Below are 24,818 nucleotides of genomic sequence, written 5' to 3'. Positions count from 1 at the left end.
ACCCCTCCATGTGCTCTAGAATCCCAGTTTTCATTTAAAAAAGAAACTCTTTAGCTCTTCTGGTTGCCCATATGGTGTGGGCCAAGCACCCCCAATGAAAAGAGGGCCACCTGAATGCTTAGAATAGCTAGTTAGCTTAGAATAGCTTAGTTAGAATAGCTTCCAGTGAGCTCCATGCTGGCATGGTCTGGCTGCAGCAGTGCCTGAACAGCTAGTTTAAAATTCTTATGGATATATCCTTACTATATGTCTGTCTTTAATATAGTTGCAGTATGTCTTTCATGTTCTTCCAAACAGTCTTGGGTGACAAGCTCAGTAGTTTACCTTAAAGGAAACCTTGGAAAAGCAGATTTTTCAGAAGGCAGGAAGAGCCTGAAGAAAGGCAGCTGCCAAATCATGGACGATGCTTGATAGCAATGGATACTGACAACTGAAAATATTTGGGAAGACAGCTTGTCTGTTGAGAAGAGGAAATGCTTGGGATGCAGCAAGTAATTGTTCATAGGAATAATTAAGAAAACATGGATAAGAGTTGCAAAATGCTTATTTAAAACCTTACACTTTCCTTTTTTTGGACAAATTACAGTTTTTTAAAAATCTGAGAAAGAACACGGTGAACTTTTCTAAAAATCTGATAGCACAGTATTATAACAGCAGGAACAGGAGTTTAAAAAAAGAGCTAACATGCATGATGGAGCTTTTGAAGGTTTATACACCCTGCCTTTTTGGTAGCAGTTTGGGGGAAGAGGTTGTCCTTACACTGTACACAGAATCTGTACTTTTTAAATCTGTTTTTTTCTTTGTAGCTCCTACAGTTTGATATATCTGTTATCTGAAGCCTTAGAATTAGGACCTGTGTGATGATCACGTGATAAAATTTAAAGTGGATGTGGTTTGCTTTGTGGACCAGTAAGAGAAGGATTAAATCAAATTTATTTACAACTGTTGGTCCAGTCCTGCACAGGTTTAATTAAAAGGCAGTTCAATTATGTCACTAGACATTAATCAAAGATCTGTAATCAGCCTACAGGACTTTTTCACATCACAGCTGTAAAAATGCCTTATGTAGAAACCTATCTCTTCCCTCATACAGAATTAGGAGTGGAAAAGAGGTGACAGTCAAGTCTTCACTTTTATATAGTTCCTTAAATACCTATATGTGTGTACTTTATATGTTTAGCAGGCATGTCTGGTAACTTGAAAGCAGTCCATGGGGAAAGGTTACATACTCCCTACTTCTATACAGTATAAAACTTCAACCTTGTTACCTTTTTTGTTGATCCCTAATCAGTTGTACCCTTAAATCTTCTAGATTTCTTTTGTATATGGTCTGTTTGTTATCTGAGCTGTTACGCAGTACCTTTAACTTTTTGGTGTATTCAATTAATGTTATTGAATAATTAAGGCAACAGTGTTGCACATATTTACATGAATTCAAATGAGTTATGAAGCTTAATTCTTTGTTTATAATGAAATATTTTTTGTGGTTCCTAATGAACACCTAATATGTGTTTAGAGCCCTCTGTATCTACCAGAAAAGAAGCTGTAATTTTACATAATACCTATAATACAAGAGCTAGGAGCAAGATGAAAACTAAGAGAAATGCAAAAGGGGAAACTCCACTGCATGTTGCTGCTAGGAGAGGAGATTTGTCTTTGGTGAAAACTCTAATATCATCTGGAATTTGTGTCAATGAACAGGACTATGCAGGTTTGAAAATTACTCTCTTTGGGGCTTGTTTTATGATACAATTTTATATAATTTATAGTCTATATGTTTTTATATTATTTATGTAATTTTAATATGGATTCTTGATTAGTGATAAGATAGTGAGACGCAAAGGAAGTCATTCAGTGAATGCAAGCACAAGCAGTGAATCCCTGTATTTTGTGTCTCAGCAAGAAGCTAATGCAGCCTTTTTCTCAGCAGGGGCATTAATCAGGTCTGTCTCCTCTGCTGAAGAGCACATTTTCAGACATATGTCCAGAAAGTGGACTTGAAAGTTTGTCGGGACAACTAATGCTTACGCGTGTGAAGCACATTCTCACAAATCTTATTTCCTTAGGAAATGAGGACAAAAATCAGATGACAAGATTATTTTTTTTTCTACCTAAATGTATAATGCATTTCTATTTTTATAGTCTCAGAATGGATGGTATTCTATTCTGGGTGCCTGGCAGACTTGATATTGTAAAATGCCATTGGGATTAGAAATCAGACTATTAATATTATTCTTCTGAGTTTTTAGAGTCTTTCTAGTCTATTGGTTTGGGGGTTTTATTATTTTTAGTAGTGTAGTAGAAAAGTAAACTATTTTTCTGCTTGGTCTTGGATACATTTTTCTCTAAAGTAAACTAACTTACACAGAAAATAATTTACCTTGGCATTTCAAGATGATTGTTTGTGTAAGATTTATCTTAAAAGAAAGTAGTCCATTGCTTATAGTACAGCAAATGCAGCAAAATGTATAGTCCCTAATTAGTGAGCTGTATGGATCTTTCCAAATCAGATGCATGCTATATGTGTCATCTTGCTTTTATTAGGTTGGACAGCAATTCATGAAGCTTCCAATAGGGGATTTACTGAAGTGATCTTAGAATTACTGAAAGCTGGTGCTGATGTTAACAGCAGAAATTTGGATGGTATTTTGCCAATACATGATGCTGTTTCTGGCAATTATTTAGAGGTACATTTTTCTTTTACATTTGATTTCCTGAGCCTAATTTCCAGCAGAGGGTCAGCAAAGCAAAATCCTGGTTTAAATAAGGAAAGTCAAAGTTACTAATACAATTTCAGTGTGATTTGCATTTAGGAAATATACCCAAATTTTTTAAAGTCATCAAAACTAGAGAAATATTTTTCAATAGTGACACTTGAAATTGTACAGTTAGTTGACCTTTTCAGTCCAGCAGGCAAATCTGGGAAATTCATAGCTCCCCATGGTTCTCTCCCACATATTGGGCTTTTTAAAAGTAATACTGAAATTGAGCATTATCAATTTGATCATCTAGTCCAACCCCTTGCCGTGGACAGACACATCTTTCACTAGATCAGCTTGCCCAAAGCTCCATGCAGCCTGACTTTAAACACTTCCAGGGATGGGGCATCCACAACTTCTCTGGGCAACCTGATCCAGTGTGTCTCACTACCCTCATTGTAAAAAATTTTCTTTTTTGTCAAGAAAAAAACCCTAAGCCTGCTATTGAAAAATCAATTGTTTTTTTCATTTTTTTTCTTCCAACCCAAAACATTCTATGGTTCTATAGAATAGAATAGACTATTTCAGTTGGAAGGGACCTACAATGATCTATCTAGTCCAACTGCCTGACCACTTCAGGGCTGACCAAAAGTTAAAGCACGTTGTTAAAGGTGTTCTCCAAACGCCTTTTAAACACTGACAGGCTTGGGGCATCGACCACCTCTCTAGGAAGCCTGTTCCAGTGTTTGACCACCCTCTTCAAAAAGAAATGCTTCTTCATGTCCAGTCTAAACCGCCCCTGGCGCAGCTTTGAACCATTCCCATGTGTCCTGTCACTGGCTCCCAGGGAGAAGAGCTCAGCACCTCTGTTCCCACTCCCGCCCCTCCGGAAGCTGCAGAGAGCAATGAGGTCACCCCTCAGTCTCCTATTCTCCAAATTAGACAAGCCCAAAGTCCTCTGCCACTCCTCACAGGACATGCCTTCCAGCCCTTTCACCAGCTTTGTTGCCCTCCTCTGGACACTTTCAAGGACCTTCACATCCTTCTTAAATTGTGGGGCCCAGTACTACACACAAATAAAATTTGGCACAGTGCGTTCCAGGGTACTAAGCATAAAAGGGTGATGCCAAATCAGCTCAAACGTACCACTTCTATTCCTGTCAGAAGAGCTGATATTTCATCACATTTATTTTTTCTGTGAGCAAAGATAAAACGAAGGAGATGATTTCACAGGCCTGATGCCAAACTATCAGTAAGGTTCTTGAAAACATGTGAGCTATTACTCAGTGTTGTGGCGGAAAACCGATGGAGAAGGTTCTGAACTTCTAAAGAGTATTCTCTTTCTGATACTTTCTGATACTTAACAGCACTCTGAATGTAAGGAAGAAGAAATGCTAAAGATGAGAAATCGTATGTATGAAAATTCTTTACCATCCAAGCTCTGACCTCGTCAACACTTTCATCTGATCTGAATTTTAGGGGGTAGATGATTCCACTGATGCCCTAATTTCATTTCCACATTTTACAATTAAGCAGACTTGCAAGTGATTTGGAATTAAGAAAAAAATAATCAGTGCATGTAAGCAAAAAACAAAGCCACTATTAAATGATTAAATAAAACACGTCTACTTCTTTTCTGCACTTTTGTCTTAATACAATTGACCAGTTCCTTTTATTATAGATATATGAAGTTTTGTATGTGCTCTCTGTAACAATACCATAAAGATGGTAGGTTTAATGTCAAGTTGTGAATTATTTGTGTATTTTAATGGAAAAATTAGAAGTGTAAGATATAAGTCTGTTGTCTTGTTTGTTTAATTGGGATTGCAAGTGTAACAGGTTTTAGAGTATCTTATTTGTACCTTTATTATTTGTGATTTATGATAGATACAACACATAGAGTTGTATTATAAGTCCACAACAAGAACAATCACAATACAAATAATAATATTTAATAGGCAGTCAGGATTCTGCTACAGCATGGAGCAAATCCCTGTGAGAGGAGTGATTCAGGGAAAAGTGCTTTGGATGGCGCTTGTGATGATGAAATGAAAGAACTGCTGAAGCCTTACAGTGCTATGGACTCTGCACTTCCTGTTGAGACTACAGAAGTTACAGGTATGTTGGTTTTGTAATGAAAATCCTAGGATTACCCTGTAGTCTTAAGGAAAAACTGTACATTAGACTGCTTCTGATTTGGAGAGCTGCGTATTGCCTGTCACTGGTATTTTTAACTCTATTAACTTCTGAATTTCATTTATTCATTTATTTATTTTCAGAAGACAGGATACAGGAGTTTGGTTTTTTTCCTGAAAGAATGAGGTATAAGGACATACTTGACTCATCATATTTTTGTTATTATCCATTTCCCTTCACAGGAACCGTGTGTTTTCGAAAGTGGTAGCTTTAAAGACTTATTTCCTTATGCTACCTAAATTTGATCTCATTTGCATGTACAAGATATTTTTTTAATGATGTGATCTGCCATTGCATCTTTGTAACCTATACTAGCTAATCTAACCTATTATGCTCCTGCAATTTCATTTAAGATTCTATTAATTTTTTTTAATTGTGGAGAGAGGAAATGTCCTCCTAGGTCAAGAAGATCAAAACGTCATTGTTGTGACTACTGTAAAAATGATGATGCAGCTTTGGAGCCACAACATGAGAAATACAGTGTTGTAAGTATAGATAATAGATTTTTGTTAAATTGCTTCGTAGTGTAGTACTGCATAGTGTCATTTACTGACTGAATAACATAAAAATGTCATGTAAATAATTAACCCTTTAGAATGTGCGTAAGAAACAGCACCATGTAGAGGCTTACAGTGTATAGGTTGTGGTTCACAGTATATAATGGTGTATATTATCACTTCTCTCTGTTCATGATTCCTGTTTACTTATATTTATTGTGCAAACAGTAGTCAATACTTACATACCTTTGTTATTGCCTATATAAATAGAAAAAAGGTCAGGAATCCTGAGGCCTTTCATCACATTTTCAAAATGGCTCTTTGAAAGAGTAATGATTTTTCTTCATGATAATGAAGGTACTTAGAAATTGTTTAATCTTAATTTAAAACAGCCAGGAAGATTTTTGCAGAAGTTGTGTGTTAGGAGAGCTCTTGCTGCTATTTGTAGGCTGTGCCCACATTGTCTAGGTGATGCTGTCATGGTGAAATGCACTGTCTAATCCCTGCAGTGTGCTCAGGGGTGGGACTTTGAACATGAATGCCTTGGCAAAACCAGGCCGTCACAGTCCCTTGCAGAGCATACCCTTGGCACTATGTATGTCTGTCCTACCAGTGTCCCTATTGCCTTTACACAGTAATTCCCTGCCTGGAATGACTTGAGTCCACCAGTGCTTATCCTGCAGACCATACATTGTGGCTTGTGTTTTGTATGGTGCTCTTGGCTCTACTTCCTGTTACTTTTTGTGTTTGTTAACAGGAGTCTGTTGCTGCCATACAAGATGCAGAACAGCAGCAAAAAGAACTGTTGCTACTTGAATTGAGAACTTCCAAAGATGCAGGTAGATGTAAATTCAAGTTGTTTCACTTCTTTTTTGGGGGTAAATATCTTTTGTAATATAATTGTTTTTGAAATAGTATTGCATGTAATAGATTTTAATATCTCCTCTGGAAAATACAGCTTCAGAGAATAAGTTTTTTTATAACAGCTCACAGGTAAGTGCACTTCCTGAAGTAGTTCCAGTTTACATAGGAATGAATATGATGACAAAAAAGGAAAGTGTCCTACTGGGAGGCATGTGTTTCAAGTCAACCTAATCATATAAAAAGGGATCATTAGATAAGAATACACACTGTTGGCAGCATTATTCAGTTACAAGTACATGAGCCCTTCTGTGATCAAGAACAGCTACGTCTGTATGTAAAGTAACAGATGCAGCCTTTTCATTCTGGTGTAGCTGGACTTTCAGAAGCCTAAAACAATTTATGAGGGGAAAAAAGAGAAATCTTTAAGGCAGACACTATGGATGATGGGCAGTTTCAGAAATGCTGGTGCCCAGAGGTGTAATTTGTCTCAGGCTATCAAATCTCAGCTCAGATTAATCTCAAGAGCCTACTAAGTGACACTGACTTCCTAGGAGATCACAATGCTGGTGCTCTGTAGCAGTTTGAGTCTATTTTGTCTGTGCCATGACTGTTTAAGTGGCAAAGCTTGCTGCAGGAATGCCTTTGACCGAAGTCATCTAGGCAGGGCAGTTTACTTTGGAGCAGCTCATGCCCATGAAACATTTTTGCTTCCGGACAGAAAGGAAGGGGTGTTCTAAATTTATTTTCCTGAATATCAGGTGGAGCTTTCAAATGGTATTTTAAATAGTCAATTTATCCCTTTAAAAATAAATGTGAGATATGGAATTATGCGGATTCATAACTTCCAACTCAAATCTATGGCATATGAACTGTTAATTAAAATCAATACAGAATCACAGAATCTTCATGGTTGGAAAGGACCCTTAAGATCATCGAGTCCAACCAAACAACCTACAATCTCTGCCACTAGAGCATGCCCTGAAGCGCCACATCTAGATGTTTCTTAAATACCTCTAGGGGTGGTGACTCAACCACCTCCCTGGGCAGGCTGTTCAACTGCCTGACCACTCTTTCAGTAAAGTAATTCTTCCTAATATCTAATCTAAACCTCCCCTGCCGCAACTTCAGACCATTTCCTCTGGTCCTGTCATTATTTACTTGGGAGAAGAGGCCAACACCGACTCTCTACAGCCTCCTTTCAGGTAGTTGTAGAGGGCAATGAGGTCTCCCCTCAGCCTCCTCTTCTCCAAACTAAACATGCCCAGCTCCCTCAGCCTCTCCTCATATGACCTGGTCTCCAGACCCCTCACCAGCCTGGGAGCTCTCCTCTGGACACGCTCCAGCACTTCAATGTCCCTCTTGTACAGAGGGGCCCAGAACTGAACACAGTACTCGAGGTGAGGCCTCACTAGTGCCGAGTACAGAGGCACGATCACTTCCCTGCTCCTGCTGGCCACGCTATTCCTGATACAAGCCAGAATGCTGTTGGCCTTCTTGGCCACCTGGGCACACTGCTGGCTCATGTTAAGCCGGCCGTCCACCAGCACCCCCAGGTCCTTTTCTGCCGGGCAGCTTTCCAGCCACTCTTCCCCAAGCCTGTAGCGTTGCTTGGGGTTGTTGTGACCGCAGTGCAGGACTCGGCACTTGGCCTTATTAAACCTCGTACAGTTGGCCTTGGTCCATCGATCCAGCCTGTCCGGGTCCCTCTGTAGAGCCTTCCTACCCTCAAGCAGATCAACACTCCCACCTAGTTTGGTATCATCTGCAAACTTACTGAGGGTGCCCTCAATCCCCTCATCCAGACCATTGATGAAGATATTAAACAAAACTGGCCCCAAAACTGAGCCCTGAGGGACACCACTGGTGACCGGCCACCAAGAGGATTTCACCCCATTAATCACAACTCTCTGGGCACGGCCATCCAGCCAGTTTTTAACCCAGTGAAGAATACACTTGTCTACGCCCTGATTTGCCAGCTTCTCCAGCAGAATGCTGTGGGGGACGGTGTCAAAGGCCTTACCGAAGCCCAGATAGACAACATCCACAGCCTTCCCTGCATCCAGAAGGCGGGTCACATGGTCATAGAAAGAGATCACGTTGATTAAGCAGGACCTCCCCTTCCTAAACCCATACTGGCTGGCCCTGATTCCTTGGCTGCCCTGCACTTGCAGTGAGAGCTCACTCAAGATGATCTTCTCCATGGTCTTTCCTGGTGCCGAGGTCAGGCTGACAGGCCTGTAGTTCCCCGGATCCTCCTTGTGACCCTTCTTGTAGATGGGCGTCACATTAGCCACCCTCCAGTCACCTGGCACCTGCCCTGTTGACCAAGGCTGTTGATAAATGATGGAGAGAGGCTTGGTGAGCTCTCCCGCCAGCTCCCTGAGTACTCTTGGGTGAATCCCATCCGGACCCGTAGACTTATGTACATCTAGGTGCAGAAGCAGATCATTGACTACTTCCTCCTGGATTATGGGTGGGTTGTTCTGCTCTCCATCCTTATCTTCCAGCTAGGGAGGCTGAGCACCCTGGGGATAGCTGGTCTGGCTATTGAAGACAGAGGCAAAGAAGGCATTCAGTATCTCAGCCTTCTCCACGTCCTTGGTTGCAACTTTCCCCCCAGCATCCAGTACGGGATGGAGATTCTCCCTGATTTTCTTTTTGTTGATGTATTTATAAAAGCTTTTTTTGTTGTCCTTAATGTTAGTGGCCAAGGTGAGCTCCAGCTGGGCTTTTGCCTTCCTAATTTTCTCTCTGTATAACCTAACGAGATCTCTGTACTCCTCCTGAGTTGCCTGTCCCTTCTTCCAGAGGTGGTAAACCCTCCTTTTATTCCTAAGTCCCATGCAAAGTTCCTTATTCATCCAGACTGGCCGTTTTCCCTGCCCTTTAGACTTGCGACACTTGGGGACAGCCTGTTCCTGGGCCTCTAAGATTTCCTTCTTGAAGAGCGTCCAGCCTTCCCGGACCCCTTTGCCCTTCAGGACTGTCTCCCAAGGGACTCTCTCAACCAGTGTCCTAACAAGTCAAAGTTTGCCCTCTGGAAGTCCAAGGTGGAGGTTTTCTTGAAAAATATTTGACAAACAGGTAGATGATGCAACAGGCAGAAGCCTATAGTTAGAGATCAGTGCAATTTCATAAATGAGCAAAATAAAACTATCAGACGTTTCCTGTTTAGTGGTATGAGAGAAATGAACGTGGTGATCTCTTACCACTACTGACAAAAGCATTAATAATCTAGCACCTTTTAAACTAAATCGTAGGTATTACATGTGAAGAGGCACAAGACTCAACAAGAACGCAGAAGTACGTTGACAAACTTATAAAATAGAATAAAATCCTCAAGGTATTTGCATGCAGTACAACCTACTGTAAATAATAGATTCAGATTCCCTATTAAGCTGCCTTAATAAGAGCAATATTTTCATATTTTTCTATTTTAATAAGTAAGTAAATACTGGTAGATACTATGAAACAGGTTTGGGGAAACATTTTATAATTGCCATTTTTAATCCTGTAATTAGCCATTTTTCATTATTATGGAAAGCTCATATTTCCTGTTCTAGAGTTTGTCCTGGAATTAGATTACATGTTTAGCATATTATCCCAGTGGTATCTGCTGGTCCTGACTTCTAAGCTCTCCCTTATCTTATATTGCTAAGAGATAGGGCATATGAAGAAGAATTTGTAATTGCTCTTCTTATTTTAGAAAAATCTAGCTAACAAAAAGGGAAAACTTATAATTAATTGTATTTTGTAATATGGATTTGAAACTATGTAAAACTATGATACATATGTTTTTACCGTGATATGTAACTTGGAACAGGCTAAGCTCATTTTGCTATTCTATAATACTTCAAACATAAAGGTTTTAGCCACCTTCTTAAGGTTATGTAACGTCAGCAGGTAGCCTCACATATAATTGTCATATTATGTATCTCCTTCCAACTCAAAGAACGTCAAAAGTTTCAGTGCTTATCATCTGTAGGACAGTTCTTTTGTCTGTCCTGTTCTCTTAGTAATTTGCTAGACAAGGCACTTGCACTTAAAAATTTTCCAGTACTTGGGCTATTTCCTTTAAAGTAAAACTTGTATTTAATTCTTTCTATGAAGAATTTCATTAAAAGTACTATACTTGTAAAGAGCTGTTAGTATGCATGACAGTATTTGGTACTGCTGTAACAATATTTTCATACTTTGGCTGTGAACTTGCCACATTAAAAATGTTACTGCTATAATTATTTTCTACTGCTTATTGCCATCATCATTTTGATTATATCAAATTATTGGACAGATGTGTATATCCAAAGGCTGTCTCAGATGCAAAATACTTTGAATGAAATGCTTGCAAAACAAAGAACGGAAAGGGATACCCTTGCTAAAAAATACAGGTAAGTGGAATACAAGTAGAATACAGTAACATGAAAGCAGAACTCTGCGATTTTCATTCAGATTTTGCAGAAGCGTCATCCATATTGGCTTCAGCTACCTCCAGTAAGAGTTTACATCAAGGAAGAACTTCAAGGTTTAGCTAATGCATACTGATCACTTACTGTGCACGCAGTGAACATTGAAATTAGGTAGTGAACATACAAAAGGTCTGGAAAGATACCAAAGCAGATATTAGGAAATGGAGGTACTGAGCAATTAGATTACTTTTGCAGCATCATGGAGGAAAGCAGGAGCTATTCAGACACTACTTTTAGTGTCCCTGTGTCCGGTTTTGTTTCTTTAGCACCCCGAGATTGGTAGTGTTCAACCAACAAGAAAATGATCCGAGGGCTGGAGCACCTCTCCTATGAGGACAGGCTGAGAGAGCTGGGGTTGTTCAGCCTGGAGCAGGGAAGGCTCCGGGGAGACCTAAAGGGGGCCTACAGGGAAGGTGGGGAGGGGCTGTTTGCAAGGGCATGTAGTGATAGGATGAGGGGTAATGGTTTTAAACTAGAGCAGGGTAGGTTTAGATTAGACATTAGGAAGAAGTTCTGTACAATGAGGGTGGTGAGACACTGGAACAGGTTGCCCAGAGAGGTGGTGGAGGCCCCATCCCTGCAGACATTCAAGGCCAGGCTGGATGAGGCTCTGAGCAACCTCATCCGGTTGTAAATGTCCCTGCTTACTGCAGGGGTTTGGACTAGGTGACCTTTAAAGGTCCCTTCCAACCCAACACATACGATGATTCTGTGATTCTATGATTCAACAGCCCCACAAGAGCCATTAAGAGTAATGGCTTGAAGCATGCCTGCAGACATTTCTTTTTTGTGAGGGCACCGCGAATGTGAGCTGGGAGTGCTCACCTTGGTGTGAGCATGGACTATGTGAATCTTCCTGCTGCTAGCTCTTACAAGGCCTCTTTTTACTTCTTTCTAAGAGGGACTCCCTGACTGCAGGTCATGTGGTGAGTGCTCAGCTAACAATGTAGCATCATGTACAATGGATGCTTCTAGGCCATCTGATGAGGATGTCTGCATATTGTTTCTGTGAGCAGGATTCTTTTGGTCATGTAAAAGCAACAGTGTATAGCTTTCAGGTAGTTCTGTGGCAAAACATATAGGCTGGTTGAGCGAAAAGACTGGAACATTTCTGTCACAAACCATTTTGCCAGCTATAAAATGTAAGTTACATAGATTACTCAGATAATTTTAAAAAAACAGATGGTTTTATGTGAAGAGAAGTTAGGGTTCCAAATCATCCTTGTGAATGAACTAGTGGCTGAATGAAGAAACAAGAACAGTAAAATTCATATCTACAGAAATTTATTTGCCTTCTGAGAGTGAAGCTGTATTCCAGAGCAAAATAGTAAATATTTCTGGGTATTGCAGATACCCTGCAGTTAATGCAACAGCTATCCATCAACAATAATGAGCTACATGCCAAATTACATTAAATTTCCTTTTTATTATTTGTATGGTGAACATTTTATTTTTAACTAATTAGCATACAAGCTTTTGTCAAATGATACATAAATGTACAGAAAATCAGGAGGCATCATCCCATTTTCCATCTTCCTGTTATTCATTTAGTTGGTCTAGGGAGAGATACTACTAACACTTTTCCATTTCTGTCTGTTCCTTTTAAGATATTAACATGTATCTCTCCCCTAAGAAAAATGAGCAAAATAAAGCATCAGATTTGTGAGTGGCTGTAAGTTACTTTGCCTTTGTCATTTAAGTCATGCTGTCTTTACCTCTTCAGTTGCAGCTTCTGCTGTACCTGTGTAGCAATAAAGCAGCAAAACTTCCCTGAAGGAACACTGCTAGAAAAGTGTGTGGGGCCTCACGGGCCTGTGTAGGAGTCCATAGTTGTCAAATCTTAACACACATTAGTGATTGACTACATGCTGATACATTGATTGTGTCATGGATTCTAAACACATGTGACAGCAAGCAATGTCACAGTACAGACAACAATACTGTCACACTGTGGTTTGGGTGTCCTTGTTCTGCACCAGCTACTATTCTGTACCTCTGTCCCGATCCCCTCAACAGTCTTCAAGAGTGGGATGGTCTTACTTGCATGGCACCTCTACTGTGGGTGGAGTTACAAGCAAACCTTCCTTGCTGCTATTCCTTTTCCAACACCTTGTGGTACTCCCCTCTCTTCCCAGCTTGGTGCCAGAGTGGTAGTGCAATCACTTGTCCCATGAGGGGGAATTCAGAGAAAAGAATATTATGCTAGGCAGGTGGTTCTTGTGCCAAAGGAATTGGGGAAAATAAGGAATTCCCTTCCAGCAGGAAGGAGTTAAAATCCCCCAGGGAAGGAGTTCCACAGAGAGACCAGCTCAGCTAGGGAGCAGCATCTGGTGAAGGGAGAGACATTCCCAAACTAACACACAACATCCTAAACTGTTCTGTCCTCTTCTATTAATGATAAGTGGTATTATTACAATTGTGGCTTCACAAAAATGCTGTGTTGTATACATACACTGCAAAAAATTTATAATAGTATCATCCTTCAGTATCTCATCCTGAGCTCATTTTAAAAGGCTACAAATTAGAGCTGCAGAGGCATTGAGTTCAGTGAACTACTGTGATTTGTGGTAATGAAAGAGCAGACAGTGATAATACAGACCCATTTTCAATTCTGTGAATTAAGGGTAGTATAGGAGGACAAGGATATTACTGAAATTTTGATGCTTTGCATCCTACTTCTAGATGGGATTCTGCAGTTTATTGTGCATAAGCCTGGGATTTGAACTATAAACTTCATATATGATAAAAAGATTGTTCAAATTTTAGGCGTTGTCAGAGTCCTTTGAAACTTATTCCTGTTCTTGGTGGGATATGTCTACTAAACTGGGGTTTTTTTGTGTTTATAGTAACTCTGGTGTCCTTGTTATTACTTTTTTAAAATTTTCTATAGGGCTTCAGTGGAATCTCTTAAAAAAGGAGCACTGAGGAAGCAATTAGTTAACCTTGCTTCTAGGCAAAAGCGTCTATTGACTGTTGCCCAAACCCAGGAAGAATTAGTCCAGAAAGTGCAAAATTACAGAAAAACAAAGCAAGTGTTCAGTGCATCATGTTCAGAGAAGCAAACCTCAAACTTAGTTATTTCCTGTGAAAATGATAAAAGACAAAGTTTAACTGCTGATGAAATCATGTGTCCTGATGTAGTTACATTTAATATGGGGCTTTGTGCCAGCACGCCTAATGGAAACAGAGTAGAGGCACATCTCTCTTTAGAAAATAGATTTTCAGCTCAGGAACGCAGCCAACATCCACACATCTGCTTCGATGAGACGGAAGCAAATAAAGAAGCAATTAGAAGCAAAGAGGCTTCTGATCATGCTTTGGCATCCAAAAGCAGGGTAAGAGAATATCCCTTCAACATGTCAATGCTGACAAATGCTGTAGAAGTGGTGACATTGCCTTCGGAACCTACTGTTTCCACTGCTAAAACAAAGTGCTCACAGCAAAAAAACATTGATTGTGTAGCAACTGTGGAACAAGGAATCAAGTCTTTAAATCCCACTTCAGTGACCAACGCATTAAATATTGTAGAACCCCGAAGCACTGTTGTCAATAACAATGTCTGTCAGCCAGGCAGCAACCACCAGCAGGTTCTTGCAGATGAGGATCTACACAGATATGTAAATAAGAATGAAGCTTTCCAGCAGCAGCAGCAAGTAGTTTTGTCAACATCTACAAAGAACTTCCCTAATACTCTGCAGCAAGGGATCTTTTGGAGTAGTGAGAACTCATTTAATGCCAACTCGGTGCTTAAAAATCATACCTCAAATACAGATTATCCAGTAAAACTCAGTGAAAAATCTTCCCAGAGCTATAGTAACCAGGAATGTGAACAGAAACAAGTGAGGTATGGAAGAAAAAATAGGAAAAAGCTTCACTTGATAGATCTGCTTGAATCGGGAAGGATTAAGCCAGGAGAAAACGTTTTAGAATTCAAACTGCAGGTAATTGTTGAGATATAATAATGTTGATATGAGCATATAATGAAAAAAAACCCATGACACTGAAACGAGGAAACAGCAGTTTTTGTGGTTTAATCCGCATCTTCGGCACTTAGTGTTGAAAATTTTTATTCATTGGTTGCAGATGATTGTTTATGAGTTTTAAAGGAAAATGCTATGGATGATGTCTTCTGTCAGCCCATAATTTTAATACCCAAAATATTGCATATGTAAAATTTGTGTTTAACTTCGCATTATCAGTTTGTTAACATTTCCTATTGCTAGAACCAGAGTGGACTCATTGGTTGGTCTACATTGTGTGATACCTGATTTTCATGTTGGAAGGAACGGGAACATTAAGACTTTTATGACTTAATGTGATTCTTAGAAGCAACTATCCGGTCCTTCAAATAAAGAAGTGTGACATCAGGGTTTTCATAATGCTGTGATAGACATGAATATATGCAAAATTACTTGCTTACATGCCAGCTGGTTTACAGTCTAGTACGAACCATATTTGGAAAAAAAAAGGCCAAAAAAATCCCAGACCAACCCACCCCACCGCCCTCCTATTTTTAATACAAAAGCATGTCCCTGTGCCTCCAAATACAGAGCAGATTTGCAAGGCAGCTGCTAGGGGACTGGCTGGGTATTGAGCGAATGATAGAATTATTGACTGAATTCCCAGCTGCAAGCTAGTTAATTTCCAGGGCAACATACTGATTAAAACATGAAAGGTTCTTTTCAGCCAACTCACCAGGTGTAGTTAGTGTAGAAAAGACTCTGCTTTCGGCACCTATAATATGCTTGGGAATGCTTTTCTGATGAAAGTGGCCATTTCATGTGGTCTTATGTTTTGTAACATAAGGCAGTGTGAGTAAGTCACGAGCCTCTACTTTGGGCTGTGTCATAGGGGTATACACATGCCTCTTTTCTTTAAAGGACCTGTAATGTTCCTCTGAACTTCAAGATGACTAAATGGAAGGATGAAGGATTCAGTATGCTTACTGTTTTTCTCAAGACTGTCATCTGTGATACTGACTTGATGCATGTGGATCTTAAGGAATTATAGCCCTATATTGAAGTGTTGATGTTTGGAGTGTACAGAAGTCAGTGATTTCTACTAGAATGAAAATGACACTCATTTATGTCTTGTAAGACACTGTTATAGATAATGAAGTTTAGAAGCCAGTGTGTGTTGTGTTGCAAAGATGAGATGATCGGTAAAGTTTCCTTCTTTTTCATTATAGAGATGTACTTCTTACTTAAGATTAGCTTTGGACAGGCAAAATACAGTTTTTGAACGCTGTAGACGTAAGCTATGAAACTGTGAACTGGATTAAGTGTTCATTAAAATATTTGGGTTGAACATCTAAATATAGATTCTCATAGACACCCCAAGCCAGTGGATATGGTAGGAGGTGGTTCAATATTTGTTGGTGGATGATTTTCTTATTCTGATTGTTTAAACTCACGCATGCTAAGCAACCTTATTAAGTTCTGACGTAGTTTGTCAGCAGCTAATTTTTGCATTACTGAACTATAAACAACTGTAAGCCGTGCTTCTGGAGGTGCATTGTATGTTTGCAGGCTGTCTTAGCAGTATCAAAAAGGCAGTATATGTAATTTTGCGCAAGACAAGGCCATCAGATTCCTCTTAAAATGGGTAAGTGATGTCCCTTGACACAGGTGAAGTTTTTATACAAACATATTTCATCTTTGAATCATTGCTGGAGTTTCTCTGTGACGTGCATTTGTTCCACATGTGTAAGGCAAATTGCATGTGAGTAACAGTTTCTTGTTGCACAGACTTGCCTCAGGTGAGTTCCTTACTTCACTGTTGCATTTATTCACAGCCTTGTTACATCTAAGAGGAACTAAGATGCACATGCAGTTGTGATAGACATACATAGGGAGATTTTTGGTGTCTGTGTGGCCAAAACATCTTCTTCTGCTGGAATAAATACTCTTATTTTACATACCACTGTTGATGATAATGGCATTAAATTCATTAAATTTTTACAGAGAAAACCGGAATTAACTGCAACTTTTCAGCTATATTCAGCATTTTTTAATGTTTTAAGGATATTAATTCAGATTTATTAATTTATGAGTTGAAAATTATTTCTTAATTTTTTTTTTAGGAATTTAGTCATAAAGCCACGCTTTTAAGCAATGGCAAGATCAGAACGAGTAAGAGACAAATACTGGAGAATCCAGTTCAGTGGGTTAAAGAACTACTAGGAAGTGATATTTCTGTGACATGGAAGTATGTGTGGAATAAGGTAGGCCTGATTTTAGTCTCAAAAATAGCAATAATAAATGGCAATAACAAATTTCACTAATCTGGATCACCTTATTGTTCTTAAAGCAAAAGAGAGTACAAGCCTAAATTTAAAAAAGTATTCTTACTCTTAATGAATCTGCAGCAAAGAAAGAGCTACATAGCTGTAGTTGTACAGTGGTGAACTAGTCACGAGTATTGAGAAAATGTGGAATGCCCACTCTGTAAGTTATCAGAGCTTTGAAAAAGTAGTTTTAAAGGTGATTAAGAGACTGACAGAAATAGCTGAAAAGTAGTTAGAATAAAAAGGAGCAGGTTTATTGAATATCGGGGACAAATGTTGCAAAAATACCGGCAGAGTTTAAAGGGCTTTGCAGATGGGTTGTATTACGCTTTTTTTCATTAAGAATTTGAAAGACCAGAATTTCTGCTTGATCTTTACAAAGATTAGACTGTTCAGTGTATAAACACAGTTTTATAAGAAAAGTGCCATTTTTACATGTATCAGAAAAAATACTAATTAAAATGACTAGTTATCCATTTAAATTTGTTTGTACAGGTTACATATCTTGGGACACAGTTGTCAAAATTTCTTGTTGAAGAAGTGTCAGTTTCTAGTGACCTGGAATTACCACGTCAAGAAAGAGATCCTTTGGGTATGTACCACTTAAAATCTAATATCTGCCATGGCTGAAACAAGTAGAAAGTGATTTCTAAAGAACTTAAATTCCAAAACTCCTCTGTTGTTTTCTGATTTTTTTCTGGGCTATGTGCTTATCACAGATCTTGGGTTTGAAAAATAAGTAGTGCCGGAACATAGACTTAATCTATAAAGAAGTGTGTTTCTTTTCTTATGTAAATTGTTTGTGTGAAGAGAATAATTACTAATGACTTGGTTACTATGTAAAAAATATTTATGTAACATTTTACATTAAAAATATTTAATATATAGTGAAGTTTTTGATAAGCTAATGTAATACTTTTTTATTCTGTTTGAAACTCAGATGCTCTAGCATAAGTTTTTATCACAAGTACATCTTAAAATCACATTAAATAATCTGTGTTGGTAGAAATACCCGTGTGCCCAAGCAACAGTAATAACTAGGGGGATAGTTCATTCTCTAAAAATAAACAGTCATATGAAACAGAGTGCATTGATATGACAAAATGACATTGAACAATTTTTTCAGAACTGCCCGGCAGACTTAAGAACTTCAGCCTAATTTTGATAAATAATGTGTTCCCAGGGAAACCCAAGTCCCCTTGACAGCCAGTTGCACTTGGAGTCTGAAAAGCGTTTGGGCTTTTGTGATTAATTCTGTTAATTTGATGACACACTGCACCTCATGTGAATTAGGATACCCGGCTTGGTCTGTTCTTAACATACTAAAAGTAAATTAAAAGATGATAATTTAAAATAACTCATTTGATGTGCAGACGACCATGATCTACTGGTATTTGCTTCAGGCTAAGAGCATCCAGATGATGAGTTTACATTGCCCTGCTTCAGTAACTTAAGCTTATACCAGGTGTAAGTGACTTAAAAATGGATTTAGGCTCGTAACTTTTTAATAGGCTTTTGAATATTTCACTAGTTCTTGTAAATTATTCTTCTCCTGGAAAATTTATGATAAACACTGTAACTTCTAAAACAGAGAAATTCATTTATTCAAAAAATATTCTTGACAAACAAAAATCAGCCTGAAGATCAGTAAGTGGTGGGTTTTTCCCATGTTTTTCACCAATAGCCCAGGAAAATCTGGGAAAGAATATTTAAAGAAGTTTTTTTGTTGCTTGTAATTTAAGATCATGGTAATGCCTAATGGTTAGGCATTGAGGTGAATCATCTGGGTGAGAAACTGAGGGAGGGAGAGCCAAAGTATTGTCAGTTTCAGTTCCGTTGCAGATACTACAGGGCCAGATACATAGTAGGAAATTAACAGTGATTTAAATCGTTCCAGAAGATGATTAACGTGCAGTGCTGTATTGTGAAAACAGTTGCTGGCATTGGGCAGCTCCTGAATAGTTTGCAGGCCCGGTTCAGGAGTTGGCTTGTTCCAAGGGCTGTTCCCAACAGGCATTTTGCCTGCAGCCATCCTGCTCGAAAGTTTGCTGGTGTGGATGCGACCTATTCTGTGCCACTTGCCTGGGGACATTCCCAGGTACTCTTTTATCTTTCTAATATACTTATAGCCTGGGTGTATTTTATAGTAGAAATTTATCCTCCTTTTGTAAAGAATCAATCTTCTTTTTTTCTTTCTGTATTAATGAATTGAATTTTCTTCTGAGTATCCCAGAGCATTGTTAAAAAAGAAGGCTGGAGCCAGGTAATTTGAGGAGAGGAATGTTATTTGAGGAGTTTTTGGAGGAGAATGCTATTATTTTAAATACGCCACACACCTCCTTGCTTCCTGTATCTTAGCTCAGTGTTCATTGAAGTGCTTGTGTATGAAGAGGACGGGGAAGCGGGAGGAAAATGGTACAGGCAGTGGCTGTATCTGGCTGTCATTTAAAAAAAAAGCAGCTACCACTGAACTTCGTACAGAGCTCAATTTAGGAAGCATGTCCTAAGAACCTCTACCAAATCAAGGTCCCTAGGCAAGACAGGTGAAGGAGTTTGTGCTCTGCGGCTGCGAGCATAAGCAATGTCACAGCTTTTCAGCTTGGTTGAGATTAAGGTACTTCAGGATTTGTATAGCAGCAGATTTTTAGGTACCTGAGGAATATTAATTCAAAAGATTTGAAAAGTCCGTGAAGTAAAGCAGTCACAGACCATTGCAGGTGTTGAACAGAAGCTTTAAAGATTGCAATTTTGGAATTAGTCATCTAAATTGTAACTAAATTTCGCTTTATGTTCCTTCTTTGAGTCTGAGCCTGTAGTCTCTTCTAGGATCACACTAGCAGAAAGCAGGGATTACTGTATTCCAGTCTGAGTGAGAATTAAATATTAAGAAAAGAAACAGTACTTTTAGAATATCTTTGTATAGAAGAGCAGAAGAAACAGTGATTATATGGCTTGGAATTTATTCCTCTGTGCTTTCTGATACATGTAATGATGACATAATGTTTGCTAAAAATGACCAAGAATAACAAGGATTCAGAAGCAGATGTCAGCTGACGAGCAGATGTCAGTTGCAGAGCAGATGTTAGTGTTAGCTATTTCACATTGAAATTCCGGCAAAGTGGCTTAAAATAAAAGCATATCCAGTTGTTAAAGTAAACATGATACATACATTCGTTTTGCAGATTATTATTTCAGGAAAATGGTCTTTGGAAAATGGCATGACTAGTGCAGTTCTTGTGCTCTGGCAATCCCTTACTGCCGTTAATAACCATTAGCCACTAGTAAAGATTAGAACAACTCTTGCTTACCTTTAGTTCATTAAATACCACAAAGTTGTGTGGAATAAAGAGTGTTTTCAAGGGAATTCAGGTGATTTCTCAATGGATGAACCATGGGAGCTGTTTCAGAAAGTTTATGTTAGTGTTACTTCAGGTATCTAGCATAAAATGAGCAGCTGAACTCAGTATGGTTGCATGAAAGCAAATGAGAATAGTGCTGTGATCATACGTGATACCGTATGTTTCCGTTTTCCTTGAGACAAGCAGTGAAACACGCTTATATTTAGTAGGCTACTTTTCAAGTTAAATCTGCATGGCATCTAATGTAATTTTGACAAGGAAGGAGGGTGTTTTTGAAAAAAGAGAATGCCTCAATCATCTTACAGCAGCCATGGCTGGGCTGGTAAAGCAGCAGAGCAGTCTACCCTTACGTATGTTAGGTGGTGTAACGCTAAGTGAAAATTTCAGCATTTACCTTTAAGAAAAAAAAAAAAGCACAACTGCTCTGTACATTAAACCAGTAAAACATCAGCATTAAATGATACTGTTTGTTCTTAGAACAAAGTTGCCTTGATCTTTTTATGCTCTCGGGAAAGAATTTTATCACGAGGGACCCCAGCAATCACAACCAGCACCATCAGAGTCCTGGTACTCTCTCCGTTGCTCAGCCTCTTGGGAGCTTTGACCTGAGCCATAAGCAGACAAAAATCCCATCCTTGCCACACACAGAAGTTGTGAAAACATTGGTATGCACAGAAAAAGAAGCATCTGTTACCAAGGAATTTAAGAGTAAATATTTTTATTATAACTGCCTAAAAAGCATAACCGTGGGTGCAAGGGCTGAACTAGAGATACAAAAGGAAAAATAAAGTAAGATGGCATGGAACTGATTTGTGTGGGGGAGAGAGGGAGTGCTGGGGAAAAATGACTCTTGCTTATGAGTTGGATTGATCTAAATCACACAATAATGAAGTTTTTCAGAGCTCAGTGTTTTGGACTCTTCTGTGTACAAATTAGAAACATTTTGTTATTTTGGTGTAGTTAACAAAATAGTTTGGTATCATTTTAAGTACTCAGTTAAATACCTCCACAAAATAGTAGCATAGACAAATGTCTTCTGGATTTAGACAGAGAAATGTGATGCAAAAGCATTGCTGAATAATCTCATGTAATCTAATTTAAAGGGAAGAGTGGAAATGTTTCTGAAGATGCTCTGATCTTTGTGGGGTTGGCTGAGCTTGTAACTTCATGTTTTCAGTATTAGGTTTTTATGTTGATTGCACGTTAAACGCTATCCATAATATTAGTACAATTTGAACAGTGCTCAACTGCACTTTGACCTAGTATTTTTGCCTCTGCCACCTTTGATTACACTGCAGAGGGATGACCTGATAGACCACAGCTCAAAGCCAGAGCTGTCAGCTCAAGCCTCCGCTGTGCCCAATGTCAGGTAACAGTTTGGACTGAAGTGGGTAACAGTGCTGAGTCAGGTCTGCTGTGAGAGGCAGTAAGAAGCAAATCAGAGGTGAAGTGCCTAATCAGTGTCAGTGTGAGCCATTGTAAATGGAAAGTGTACCCACATAACAAAGCAATTCCTTATGCTTCTGCAAATCTATACATAGGTCCTGTAGCTACAGTGCAAAGGATTAAGTAAACCCCAGAGCTGAGAGTCCTCTGCAGAAAATACTTTGTTATCCCATTAGTTCTTTCTTCTTCTTTTTTTTTTTTTTTTTTGGTAATAGAAGCAAATAGACATAGTATCTTAAATGCCAGGGGAGAATATTTGGAGGGATGTATTATTTCAAGTTATGAAAAATAGATTGTGTAGTAGATTGTATTCACATTTACGTATCAAAAAACCCATGTTGAACTGCCCTTTGATATGAATTGAAAAGTTACACAGGTTGTGGTTTATAGGAATTACATTTCTCTGCTGAACAGATGAACAGCCACATCTGTGTTTTCTCAAATACAGTTACTAGTTATCATTCTGCTTACCAAGATAATGGTTTTATAGCACGTATGCTCCTTGCTGCCCTGTTATCTAAGAGTGCTCAATCCTGTGTGGAAATGTAGCAAGAGTGTAGAGTCATTTTGTAGCAAAGGTAACTGCTAACAGACAGTGGGGATTATGCAAAATTACAGATTCATAATACAGTCAAAAATTTACAGAACTGTTGTTCCATATATACACTTCCGTTTATAGCTACTAGAATTACACTGTTAATTGAAGGAAGAAACTTCTTAACATGCAGTATAACCTTTAAAAAATTTTAACCACCAGCCCAGTTTCCACGTCTCTAGCTTATAGAACCCAAACCTTTTGCATCCAGTTCTGAGGACAAGCTTTTCAGGTTTCATAGTCTGACCAAAAATATTTTTGAAAGCAAACTATGAAAAGCAAACTCCTACTTAAGAAGGAAATTCCTTTAAAAACAAGTGTCTCAGGGTGAGTATTTCGTTGAGTCTCTTATATGAAGCTTTGGAAGTGCCATGAGAAGCCCCATAGACCATAGATGGATTTGCTGTACTTGTTTGCCCTCTACCTTTGTTTCCAAAGATCCAGTCAGATACACAATACCATTGCTGTTTTACTTCATGCTAAATAAATTGTGAATGTAAAGCTTGGCTGTATGAAGTGGCTTTTAACTAGTTTACTTTCTGGGCTTTACTAGTCCTGGAAAATGATAGAAGAGTAATTAATTTCAGTTTTCTTGCTAGTCAATTTTACCTGCTTGTCTTGTGCACCAGTACAGAGTTGTGATGCTGAAACTGCTGACTTGGCAGGAGAATCCATTTAAATACAAATGAATTGCTCCAGTAGAATGAAACCAAGTTATTAAGTATTTCAGTATCTCATAGGCAGGTGTAAAATTGGGCTATTAATAAACATCACATGTGTGTATTTGCAGGAATCTTCTGTTAGACTTTAAATTGTAAATTCTTCAGAAGAGGGATCTCATATGCATCTTTGAACTGGTTGAAGATATTACTTTGGTGTTAGTCCAAACAACAAACCTAGCCCATTGTAATATATTTTTCCTGCAATGTGTTTAAAGCTACATGTAATTGTAATGCAAAGAAATGTTACTGTTCTTGAAAGCTTGCAATGCATTTTGTGCTGCATAATACTCCAGTTCAGAGTCCCAGACTCTGCTTAGGCTCAGGCAGTTATGTCAGGAACTGCTTTCACTGGAAAACTCTACTATTCTTATCTTCATGCTTTTGGAGGAAAGCTGGAAAAGATGAATGTTATTTACTGATTGAAAAGTCAAGCTATAAACTGAGAACCCCAAGTTTATTTATTGTTTGAACAAAATGGCATGCCTTAAAGGAGCTTGATTCTGTATATCTGATTTTTTTGGATTGGGTGTTATTGAAGTAATGGCTCATCATCATCATCAGTAATGGTGATAATAATATGGAAGAGAAGTACTTGGATTTGTTTAAAAGAAAAACAAGATAAAACCCAAAAAACAACCCAACAAACCACAAAAAAACACCAAACACCAAAAACCCCATGAAAACAAAACCCCAGCATCTAATATAGGTGTTTTCATTATTACCTATAGAAGAATATTCATCAACTACACAATGTCCCTGTTTATGTGACAGTGAAAGACTGGGAGATGAACTGTGTATTCTTTGTATTTTGCTCTTTGAAAGTGAAGTGAGACTGATGACAAATACTTTATCCATAATCTTCTTCCACCTCAGAGGTATCTCAAGGTGCAGCTATTATACTATTTTCTCTTCCTTATGGCTTGCAGACAAAATATTTAGATGTATTTTCCAGTACTTTAAAGTTCTAGGCATTTGCTTTAGGTGCTTACATACTTTACAAAGAAGCACATAGTTCTGTCAACAGAATTTATAAAGCCATATTTCCCAGTAACTTTGCATACCAGGACTGAAGTATAGGCTTCCTCCATCTGCACTCTCTTGCTTTCCAAAATCCTTTACCTTCTCTTATTTGACTGTCAGCAAGGTAGAAGGTAGAATGTTGTATGACTGACTCAAAGTTGAGCTATGTGGCTAGCAAGAGCCAAACAACAGTCACTTTTTAGGAGGCCAAAAAGGGGAAAAAAAAAAAAAAAAAAGAAGCAGCAACTCTCAGGGACTACATACATACCATGGAAGCCAATTCTGAGAATTCAATGTCTGTATTTCTTACCTGTCAGTCTTGTTTTTCTGAAACTGGCAAATTGCTTCAAAAGTAAGTAGGTGACAGTGTGATTGCACAGAACCATAGACCAGTATAAGTTAAGTGTGGCCTCAGGAGGTCTGTAGTCCAACCTCCTGTTTGAAGTAGGACTAGCTTCCAAGTTAGATAAGGTTGCTCAGTGCGTTGTCCAGTCAAATTCTGAATATCTTCCGGGATGGATATTCCACAACATCTCTGTACAACGTATTTATGTGCTGCTTAAACTGTGCTCATGGTGATTTTTTTCCCCAATATATCTAGCTGGAATCTTGCTTGTTAAAACTTGTAATCTCTCTTTGTTGCATATAGAAACCCTGTTTCCTTAAGA

General features: G+C 38.6%; 1 protein-coding gene across 1 annotated transcript in view; it reads left to right on the top strand.

Moving 5' to 3' along the window:
• Positions 1 to 24,818, top strand: part of ANKRD31 (ankyrin repeat domain 31) — a 66,701-nt gene that overhangs the window by 33,275 nt on the left and 8,608 nt on the right. The window contains exons 15-25 of the mRNA XM_063319582.1: positions 1,517 to 1,711; positions 2,545 to 2,687; positions 4,658 to 4,817; positions 5,277 to 5,380; positions 6,153 to 6,231; positions 10,548 to 10,644; positions 13,613 to 14,663; positions 16,805 to 16,945; positions 17,504 to 17,600; positions 17,913 to 17,917; positions 20,883 to 21,075. Of these exons, the coding sequence (XP_063175652.1) occupies positions 1,517 to 1,711; positions 2,545 to 2,687; positions 4,658 to 4,817; positions 5,277 to 5,380; positions 6,153 to 6,231; positions 10,548 to 10,644; positions 13,613 to 14,663; positions 16,805 to 16,945; positions 17,504 to 17,600; positions 17,913 to 17,917; positions 20,883 to 21,075 (2,265 nt within the window). The remainder of the gene's footprint in view (positions 1 to 1,516; positions 1,712 to 2,544; positions 2,688 to 4,657; positions 4,818 to 5,276; positions 5,381 to 6,152; positions 6,232 to 10,547; positions 10,645 to 13,612; positions 14,664 to 16,804; positions 16,946 to 17,503; positions 17,601 to 17,912; positions 17,918 to 20,882; positions 21,076 to 24,818) is intronic.

This window comes from Chroicocephalus ridibundus, chromosome Z (genome assembly GCF_963924245.1).
Source record: "Chroicocephalus ridibundus chromosome Z, bChrRid1.1, whole genome shotgun sequence".
Taxonomy (NCBI): Eukaryota; Metazoa; Chordata; class Aves; order Charadriiformes; family Laridae; genus Chroicocephalus; species Chroicocephalus ridibundus.
This window is presented reverse-complemented; position numbering and strand designations above follow the sequence as displayed.